This window comes from Nicotiana tabacum, chromosome 8, assembly GCF_000715075.1.
Source record: "Nicotiana tabacum cultivar K326 chromosome 8, ASM71507v2, whole genome shotgun sequence".
Lineage (NCBI taxonomy): Eukaryota > Viridiplantae > Streptophyta > Magnoliopsida > Solanales > Solanaceae > Nicotiana > Nicotiana tabacum.
In genome coordinates, this window is record NC_134087.1 from 72350635 (window position 1) to 72362028 (window position 11394).

At 36.2% G+C, this 11394-nt stretch overlaps 1 protein-coding gene across 1 annotated transcript; it reads right to left on the reverse strand.

Moving 5' to 3' along the window:
• Positions 1-1690: 1690 nt before the first annotated feature.
• Positions 1691-11178, reverse strand: LOC107791752 (2-isopropylmalate synthase B). The gene is made up of 12 exons (XM_016613884.2): positions 10390-11178; positions 9182-9395; positions 9018-9098; positions 7225-7317; positions 7049-7135; positions 5651-5751; positions 5162-5195; positions 5011-5085; positions 4085-4168; positions 3839-3973; positions 2893-3038; positions 1691-2138 (listed from the first exon to the last, which is right to left on the reverse strand). The coding sequence occupies exons 1-12, from the start codon at positions 11028-11030 to the stop codon at positions 2009-2011; spliced, it is 1821 nt and encodes a 606-aa protein (XP_016469370.1). The 5' UTR covers positions 11031-11178; the 3' UTR covers positions 1691-2008.
• Between the last annotated feature and the right edge of the window lie 216 nt (positions 11179-11394).

An 11394-nucleotide genomic window follows, 5' to 3' on the forward strand; every position in this document is an offset into this window, starting at 1 on the left:
AAAAGTACTTAATTATTTTAATATAAGTTAAATATATTAAAAATCATTCAATAAATATAAAAGCATTCACCCCTAAAGTCACTATATATTAGAAAGTTATATAAGAAGAAATGCGTATACATTAATATCCTAAGTATTACGTTTAACGATTACTTTGGTATATACTATATTTTGTTAAGGGTATTTTTAGTAAGAAGAAAAGTCAAAACTGCTTCTGCTTCTGCTTTACTTTTTTCTGTTTCTCACAAACTGCTTCGGCTTCTTTCCAAAAACACTTTTTCCCAAGAAAAAGCTTGGCCAAACACCTCAAATTAGGAGGGAAAAAGTACTTTTGAAAGAAAAAAAAACACTTTTGACCTACCTCTTAAGAAGCTTGGCCAAACGGGCTATAACACATCTTTAAATGGCAAAACGTTAGGGAGTTGCAAGTGTAAGAATATCGCTAAATGTAATTTTAAAACAAGAGACTCCAGTAATTTCAGAAACATTTGTAAAACCCATGGGATTAGGGGAAAACTCAAAAGAGGTTTGTGCAATTAACCTAGAATGAAATTCCATAATTTAGTAAAGCAAGAGCATATAATACCGACCGAACAGATAATTTCGGGTTATTCGGTTCAATTTGTTGGGTTTTTCGGTCAGTTTGCGGCTTATATTTTTTAAAAGTTTGGCGTTAGGTTTTAGTATTTTGATTTTTCGGTTAACCGAAAAACTGATTTTTTTTTTAAGTATGGATCCTATAGCCTCTGAGCTCATCTTTACTCTTAAGTCTAACATGTTAGTAAAAATTGCATGTGGCTCCCCATTTGGTCGCCCCCATTTAACCTATACTCATATTTTTTAAATTATTTAACATATACCCTAATTTTTACAACATCAGGCGTCTCCTTCTTCCTGCTACCTACCTGTGCGCTCCTTTCTTACTCCTTTCTTTTCTACTCTTTATTCTACTCTTCACTTTTTGTAATTTGTAGTATATTTTACTGCTGATTTGCTCATAGTGACTGTCATTTTTGTTGAAACAGCGTTTTAGAACTTTTCTTCATCTATTTATAATTCATTGTCTGTATTTGTTATATTTGCAATGAATTCAGATTGATCCGGAAATGTTTGATGGGGCCAATCATTTATTAATTGTTAGTGAATGTTGAAGTCCAAACTCCAAATGCCACACTTTTCAGAAACTCATTCAACCCCAAAGTCACGCTACCCAAAAATTAATAACCACCATGATCATTATTCAATAAATTATGATATCTATTGGTTCCCCGATGATAACATAAATCTCTTCTGTTACTTTCCGTTAATGTGCAAATCATAAGAGCTATTACTAAGAAAATATTAAATTGCAAATTCAACAATAAAAAAATACTCATTATTACAGATTCTTAGCAAATACAATAAGCATATATTCTTAGTGCATATTTTATTATTTTCTACTTAAATTTTATGTTATAGCAGACTATGGTAGGACAATTTGCTAGGCACATGCATTGAGCCTCATAAACTTTGTAAGAATTTAATTTTGAGGCTCATTTATTGCTTAAGAAAGAAGTCCAATTTGACAAGCCTAAAACCGAAAAATAAAAACCGAAAATAACGCACCAAAAATACTTTGGTTTGGTTTTGATTATTAAAATCGCAAATCGAAAACCAAAAAAATCGAACCGAACTTCTGAACCAACCGATACCCACCCCTCAAACACATCTTATATGAACAGTGTGTCTATGTTTACCAGATATACCACAAAACTTAGATGATCTTCAAGCACTAACAGGCACTTAAATTAAGATGTAAACAACAGGTAATACATCAACATGCAGAAGAATGGAGAGGGATTGGAGAAACGATAGGGCGTATGACATCTCTTTGGCCGCCACAATTCTAAAAATGAGAATACAGGTAGGTCAAAATTCTTTGGACAGCCTCCCCACTTCTGTACAATTGATAAAGCTGCAGCACAGTCACAAGAGACATAAGAACCATAAACTCGATCATACCGGATGTCTATACGACTGCACTGCCTTCAGGTTTGCTGTGTTTCGATACCAGCTTTCTGAAACTCAACATCTTATTCAATGCACCAATATAGGCTCGGACACTGGAGATAACAATATCCATATCTGCTCCGGTTCCACTGTGGAAGAAGAGAGTAGACATATAAGACTTTTTTGGTTGAGAAAGCAACATATCCCAAATATCAATCAAATCATCAGCACAGAGTCTGTACTGGAAGCCAGAATTTACAACTCGTATAAGACATTTCTAATAGGAGAAAAGAAAAAACAATAATTTACGGTAAAAAACAATAATTTACGGACTCGCCAGAAAACATAATGTATGTGCATTAGCTATATGTAGGTCGAAAATATGCCGGGTACATGTTTGACATCCAGCCAATCATGTCGGTCTACTATGAAGTTTAACTCCCCAACTTGCTGGATACACTGACACAGGTCTTCCCTCTGGATAAGTCAAATGACGAAATAAAGATTGGAGAAAGGACCTGGGGGTACAGGGATAACTGTTGGGAGCAGTATTTCCGAAGAGGAGGGGAGAGATGTTGCAGTGGCAGAAACATGAATCTGATGTCTACTATGGCTATGCTTCAGCTGATATATTCATGCTATGCAAATATCTTCCATTTAAATATCCACGTCTGCTATCGATCATAGTTCTCATACAGCATTTTTCTATTCATGTGTTAGCCCTAAATCTGGGTTATGCATAGTTAGCTTTATAGAAAAAACATATCACTTTGGCTCATTTCACTTCCGTGTCATGTCCTTGATTCCAAAATTCACCAACACACCCTCCGTATTTCCTATGTTCTATCAAAGAAAGATGGCAAATAAGATTAGATGAAACAACATGGCCGGTACATTTCATACCTAAAAGAACGGTGTACAGTCTCTCCAGTTAAAGCATGGGTTGATGTATGGCCATTCTCCCCACGAATTAAAACTCTGGTTGAAGCTATGGCATCTATACCTTCCGTGACTGCATTCAAGGAATATTCAAGGAGTGCTACAGGTACCTGCATAATGGGTGAACACTACATTCATAAAAGAGCCCACAAACAGTAAAAAAAGATGAATAACTGAAAACCAAAAATTGACTACTGCTTTAGAGCCAAATACCATCTCCTAGAGCCAAATCTGCTTGTAAGACAAGTTCAAAATGTAGATTTTTCACTCAAAATGGTTATTTAACACAGTTTCACGTATTTTTAGAAACTATTATAAAGCCAGTAGGTTGATCATTTATGTGGAACATGATGAAATGGCTCTCGATAGGTTCTTCACAATGCATTAGAGTAAAATAGAAGGCACTTGTTACGCGGAATTTGGCCGTCTGTATGTCATTGTTGAATTCAGTGCTGGTCTGCTGGATGCTGAGTTAGGGTTGGACTAGCTTTAAGAAAGGACTTCATATGTGGTTATTAATTTTGAAATGGAACTCTAGTCATAGTTTTTAAGTACAACTCCATATACTTGGGCTGACCTGACCTCTTTCACAACAAGAGAACGGTCAGAAAAGAAGGCATTTTTTTCTGTAGAACAGATGATGACAAAAAGGATACATGTAAGAGGACTCAACAAGACATTAAATCCAAAATCATGTGCTTTCGAATACTTTGCTCAACAAATATCCAACCTGACGCATATATAGCCAGGGGAGAACACAAAATCAGTATCTGTATAATTTTGATGATTTGCATAAAAGAGAGATTCTACCGAATGAGCATTTCAAAATTGAACATTAACCAACAGATCAGCTTGCAATCAACGAGTCCTAATGACAAGATTATTAGGAAATTCGATTTCTATTTCAGACCTTTACAATGAGATCAACTGCCTTATAAGCCGCATCAACTGGCCCCGTTCCAACAGAACAAGAAACATGCTCTTGACCATCAGCGTCAATGAGCTTAACAGTTGCCGTAGAAAGGCCAAGACTTCCACATGTAACCTGTCCATCGAACAGGAACTCTTTTGATCAGCTGAACTATCATTCCCAATCCAGATCTAAGTCAGAAAATTAAATAAAACCGATGTAAATGTAGTCAACAATGACATTTACCTGTACATTTTCAAGTTGCCAAACAAATTGAGGCTGGAAAACTTCATCTGACATTAATGCTATCAGGTCATCATCTGTAATTTTCTGAATGAGCAGTAGGAGATAAGTAGATGGTCAAAAAACATACCCACGATACCAACATCATACTAGATCCACACAGTAGCTTAACCTTAGTTTCAATAATTGAACTGATAAAAGTTAGCCAGATAACCCTTTCAAATGAGCAGAAGAAAGTTTGCACAAGGAAAAGATGATTTAAAAGGTCCTAGCACTAATTTGTCAGTAACCCCAGCTCGAGAAGAGGGGTATTTTATAATATACCAGGTATAATAGGAAAATTTTTACACTTCAGCTTATAACCAACATGGAGTTGGACCATACCAATTTTCAGGTGTCATTTCTAAGATTTTTACCACCGACTTTTTCATTCACATCCACCCTCCATTTTCTTCATCTCTCTCTCTCTCTCTCTCAATTCCACCTTTTCTCATACTTAATTCGTCTCACCTTACAACATTTTAGAAGTACTTACACACCCAGTTGTTTCCAGTTTCACACGAGTGATTATACAACCCCGACACAGAGATAAGGAAAACACTACAACAAATAAAATTAGAATATGCAACATACTTCGTCTTGCTCAAAAAGATGTGAGTTGTGACATACTTGGTAAATGTAAGATCGATTACTAAGAGAGAGAGAGAGGGGGGGGGGATCATAATTACATGTTTAGTCCGTGTTCTATCCACAAGGTCAATCTATGAAGGAGAAAATGTTCCACCCATCAACCCCCCCCCCCCCCCCAAAAAAAAAAAGCTTCTCAACATCGCAAAATTAATAAACTGCACCACAGGGCATTTCCACGTGCATTTGAATGACAATGTAAATATATGTACAACAATGGAAATTTCAACAACGTAATTCACCTTTTTCTTCTCGGCCACAGATTTGAATCGCCAAAAGAGGTCCTCAAGTTCTTTTCCCTCAATATCGTATCCAAGCTGCATCAGGATTAAAGGATTTGTTTCATGCTCTTAAATATAAGAAAGAAACTCAAGTCCAGGGCATACAATTTACCTCGAGCATTTTGGCTTGCAAAGCATGACGCCCACTACACAAAAATGTTCAACATATCAATTTCTTATAGGAATGAAGCAATTAGATTTAAATGATGAATAGTGCAGGTTCGGAGGGAGGCATAGGAGGGACAAAGGTACAGACTGTGATGATATTATCTGATGCAATGGTGGCTCTGACATTTTATAGTGAGGCAAACTCAATAAGCTTCTTCTACTTCATCCCTCCATGAGAAGAGAGGAAGTTCCTAAAGACCTCTACAGTATTTTAAAACAACAAAGATGCGATTCATTATTGAAACAGCAACAGCATGTTGATCAGGGAGCCTTACTAAAGTACTAAAGAAATATATCCTTCATAGCAACAAAAAGGATGTAGTAAATCTAAGCAAGTTTAATAATCAACGGATAATAAGCAAAAGCTCGAAGAGCACAGAAATCTAACATTTATGCCATCATAGCAACAAGCATTGATTGGAAAATCACATACCTGAGTTTCCCAAGGACGATGCCAGATTCATTAACTCGGTTAAGCCCAATATCTTCAGGAGATATAATCTCATATGTATCTTTGTGTTTTAACATTCCATCCTAGAGAGCACAAAGTAGTTTAAGCAGAAGAGTTTGAAAAAGAAAAACTGAATTAATTAAACTTCACAACCATACAATAATAAAAAGGTAGAGAATCCAGCTTTGACGCAAGGAAGAAAAGGGAGGGGGAGACACTAAAGATGTTTAACTGAAACACTTTATGCAGTTCAAGATGAATCAAAAACAGTGCAAACAGAACAACTAATCAATCTCTAACCAGATATGTGGCAGATTTATTCATAGATATCCAAATATAGGAATAATAACTACGCAACTAAAGTGAAAAGGGCCAAAAGCAAATGGATAATCTGAAAAATGAAAGAGTAAGTGGATTCAAACTCTTGAAAGAAGCTATTTTATGTCAGGAGGTATAAGATCTCTGCCCCTCCTGGAATATGCTCACCAATGTCTACAATGATCTAATGCCCCAAGAAGGAATACTTGGAGCTACTTTCTAGTGGTTTTTTGGTACTTTGAGGCTTCTGTTTAATTTAAAAGTATTTCTATTGGCTGTGAGTTGTTGCTTAAAACTTGGAGAACAACCCTTCATGCTAACAGAGCCAACTTTTCAGTGACAGTAACTGAAAAGCTGTGACATACCAGCAAAGAAAGCTATACCCTTCACATTGTCCCAAATTTTTAGACATGTCACTGAGCCAATAAAAAGAATATTGTGTATCCTTGAGCTTTCAGCAGCTCTTAATGAAACAATTTCACAAGCATCTAATAATCCCTTTCCCTTCTTCCGTTCTCCTTCTCTCCCTCTACTTCATTCTCTTAAATCTCTTGCATCAACTCACTATTTCAGTGTATATCGGCAAATTACTCTTAAAACAGCTCCCATATTATGCTTTTGTAGATGTCAGATTCAGCAAACTAGTAACCAGAACCAGACCTATTCTGAAATATCTGTTATTTTGACGCGAAGTTAAAAGATAATATAGTTCATGCTCACTTGTTTTCTTCCTCTGCGGATGATTGTACTGTTTATAGGATTTGTGCAAAAAAAGTCTTTTGTTCTTACCCAGTACCCGATGGAATAGTGCAAAAAAAAAAGTCTTTGCTCAAAGCAAGGTAATACAAGTTACAGAACTAATTGGATGAATAGAGTATCTATTTTCAACTTAAATAGCAAAATTTTGTGCTTAGTCAAAGCAGAATAAAGCAAAAATTAACAAACATTCAAGCAAATATGCCCATGAACTAATAAGAGGATTGAGTTGCCTCTTTCAAGAACTGTTTAGGGTTTAGAACATTTGTCTCTTTCAACAATGAATTAGAGCAAAATTACGCAGACCTGATGGATGCCACTTTCATGAGCAAACGCATTAGCTCCAACAATGGCCTTGTGTGGCTGCACATGAAGCCCGGTGTACTCCTCTACCTGCATAGCAAAGGGTCAGCAGAAGGCACATCAGAAAGATATTAACCAGTAAAATATCGGCAGAGACTATGAAATAGCAGGGGACAAACCATCTTGCTTGACATGAGTATATGTTGTGTATTAATTCCTGTATACAGGCCACCTAGTACTTGCTCTCCACGACATTTTAAGGCCATTACAACCTATTCCGGCATTGTCGAAGGTAACAGGTTAGAAAATGAAAGCCCAAAATGCCCAAGAGGAAAAGCAAACAGAACAAGCAACACAGAGGACAAAAGAATCCCATACAAGTCAGTAGTTGTCCGTTTCAACAGAACATATCACAACCAACAGCAGAAATTTGCTTCAAAATATGGTTGCAAATTTGCAACTATTGTTTTCAAATAGTTAGAAACATAGATGGTCGATCGAGCCATAAAGGGTAAGTAAAACCACACCTAATAAATAATAGTGAAAAAGCTAACATAGGGAAAGAGAGGGAGAGAAATACTATGATAGCACATGAAATTCCATCCTTCATCCAAAATTGGATGTCTCGCTGTGACATTAAATAGTTTTTAAAAGGATATATGAAAATCTGTAGTCACTATAAAGTTTGCTCTTTTCTTAGCCTCAGAGAAGAAAAGTAGAAAACTTGTGCACCGTAGAAGTGAGTGGCAAAATTTTAATTGTGGAAAATAGTCAATCCAAAGTGGAAAGGCAACCAAATGTGAGGCATAGGAGATACTAACTTCAACAAAAGGAAATCATCAAGCAACTATGCCTCAATCCCAAATTAGTTGGGTTCAGCCATATGAATCTACTATACCCATTCACTTTGTTCAATCTTTGACTTTTAACACAAAGTAGGTTTATCTAAAACCAGAGGTGTCTACGTTTCACATTTATCTCTACAGGGACATACAAGCCTTTTAACCAGAAAAAAAAAAATGATCGAGAAAAAACTACTTTAAGGGAGTGTAATAATAACAGTTAAACATTAAATCAAACTAGATATTGCCTATATAGATCCTTTATTTATAGTTGTATTATTTCATAGCTAGTCAAACTGAATCCGTGAGATTGGAGGACTTTCGATATAACTTCCTTCTAAGTGACTTAAGGTCTACTTTTTCTGCTTTTATCACCTTCAATCATCATAGTGTCACACCTATGGACCAATGCGTCTAAAGGCTACAGAGGATATGGTCAAAAAGAAAGTCTTCCCCGTCTTAATTCTTAAATATGAAGTCCTTACTCAACCCTTCTTTTCCGCGTCACCCCAAAAAATGATGTCCTTAAAATAAGTTTAAACATATCTTACAAATTCAGAAGGTTGGATGTACTCACTTCTACCATTCTCAACACCCTTTTTTCTTGATTTTATTCCTAAAAACAAAAATAATAACATGTGGCTCCCACAAGATCCTCTAAGGAAGGTTAGATAATACACAATTTCTACTCTTAAAATCAAGATGAATTGTATACTTTTGTTTCACTTTTTGTGCAAAGAGAGATATTTGGAAGATGCTCAGCCTTACTTGAGTTAATAGAGTCCTTGTAAGATGAACAAGAGCATTTTTGCTGTTTTTGAACTGTAAATATAGTGCTGTGCTGATGATAATACATTGTTACCTTTCTCGAAAAGAAAAATATCAGTTTAAAGTCAAGATGTTAATTTTGTTTCGGAAGAGGTAGAATAGTTCCTTTTGTGCAGAGAATACCTTACAGTGCTATGGGAAAATATTTTAAAGACCCATCTTTATGACGGAGAAAGAATAGAGGGGAACTCATAGTCCGGTTGTATACTTGGTGATTCCACCTCTTACCACCCCTCAAATTTTGGAGCTCAAATCATGCACATAAGAGAGCTGAAGTTTCTCACTGAAGAACCCTCACATACCTCCTCCAAAGAAGCATTTCCAGCTCTTTCACCGATTCCGTTGATGGTCACTTCTACTTGTCTTGCACCTGCGCATGCTCCCTGAAATTGAACACGCTTTAATGAACATACAGCTTATAAGTTGGTATAAACCACTAGGTTCTAAACAACATTGAACTACATACAGCTAAGGTGTTGGCAGTAGAAAGCCCAAGATCGTTCTGGCAGTGTGTTGAGATGATCACATCTCCAATTCCTGGGGTATTGGCCTTTATATCAGCAATCAATTTTCCAAATTCGCTGGGAACAGTGTATCCAACAGTATCAGGGATGTTAAGGGTTGTTGCCCCAGCTTTGATGACCTCTCCAAGGATATGATAGAGGAACTCTGGATCGGATCTGAGAGGAATAAACAGGAAATAAGGCTCAGTTCAAAATACAATGACGGCAACAAATCCAAGCTACAGAATGCATGAAAGTGGTTACCATTGCCAATTCTAATCACTTAACTAGTCCACGAGCTTTTATACATGACAATAGAAAATAGTAGGTAGTTTAAACCTCTTACTTGAGATCTCAAAGCATCATACCAGACAACTCCTTAATAGGAAAAGGCAACTTAACAGAGCATAAATTTCACGCTCTTACACACGCTAGTAGAGAAGAATGAAGTGAACAAGCGAGTTCATTAAAAGCCAGTTTAGTGTCAATAGCCTTGTGACAAGATCATCTCCAGAAACTTTACAGAATTCTGAAGGATCATTCACCAGCTAAAATGTTAATCATTTTTATGTAAATATCTGAATCTATATAACACTATCTTTAAGCATAAAACTGTCTATTCAACTATAAGACCATAATGGCCATGACTCATCCACAAGAGAAATAAGAAAATAGCATCTTATAAGCTTATTTCTTTTTGGTGCACACCGCGAGATCCCTATAAGCATAGATGATTGCGTGTTGTTGCTAGAAAATCATATTATTTTGAAAGCTTTCTACTTTTGGGCATACTTCATGTAAATGGGAAGATATTTGCTATTTTTTAATAAAATTTGATTACTTTATCAACAAAAAAAGATTGGCAAATTCCTGGATTGCCTGAATTCAATAAGGATCGCTTCACGAAAAAACCCTCAGAATCAACAATTCTAGCAGGGATGTGGTTATATTTAGTGAAATGATAGCCCAAAGTTAAATGTTAATTGATGAAATATTCTTACTAAATGTATATTATACTACTGACATCGAAAAAAATATTAAAGTAATGGTTAAAAAGTAAGTTAGTGTAACAGGGACATTATCACATCAAAGTTTATATTTTTAATACCTGAAAAGTTGAATAACATTAAATTTTTCGATAAAGTTCAAAATGGAAGTGTAAAGTGCAAACCTTCCAGCATCTTCTGGGCTAAATTCAACATCCTCACAACCAATACTCCTAGCATAAGCAACCATACTCCTAGCTTTCTCCACAACTTCATCTCTACTCATCTTCAACTTAAACTTCATATGTATCTCACTAGTCGCAATAAACGTATGAATCCTCGGTTTTTTCGCATACTTCACAGCCTCCCAAGCCTTATCAATATCCCTCTTATTACACCTCGCAAGTCCACAAATTACCGGAACATGTCCCTCTTCATTCACACCATTTCCAACTTCCTTCGCTATTAATTTCACAGCTTCGAGATCAGCTTCAGAAGAAGCAGGAAAACCGGCTTCAATTATGTCAACACCAAGCTTAGCTAACTGACGCGCAACGTCGAGTTTTTCTTTTGTGGTCATTGTGGCGCCTGGGGATTGTTCGCCGTCGCGGAGAGTGGTGTCGAAGATGCGAATGTAGTTCGGGTCGGGAATGTGGCTCGGGGTATATTCGGGTCGACGGCGGATTGCGCAGTGGATAATAGGGGAACATTTGGAGATTGATGGTTTGAAATTGAAGAGAGCTTGGGTTTGAATGAGAGGATTTTGGGGATGGAATGAGATGTTAGGGTTACGGGAAAATGAATGGTTTATGGTGATAGACGCCATTGGAGGAGAAGAGAAGAACAGAGGAGTCGAGTTGTGTGGAGAGTTGGGAATGGTGGAGTCAAAAATGAAGGGTGTGAGTGGCGGCGCAGGAGAGAGTGAAATTTCACTAAAGAAAATTTAAGAAAAAAATTAAATAATGTATTAATTGAAAAAGAAATACTAGAAGGATTTGATTATAAAATTCAAACTTAATTACAAGTCTTTTGCAGGTGTGGCTGCCCACTAATTTAGACTAACCTATTCATTTCTCCCTTTTAATGAAAACTAGTATATAATAAATATAATTTTTCATAAGAAAATATATCTCATAAAAGATGGTAGATACGAAAAACATGAAAATGCTATTATTTTTTGGAACATGTTA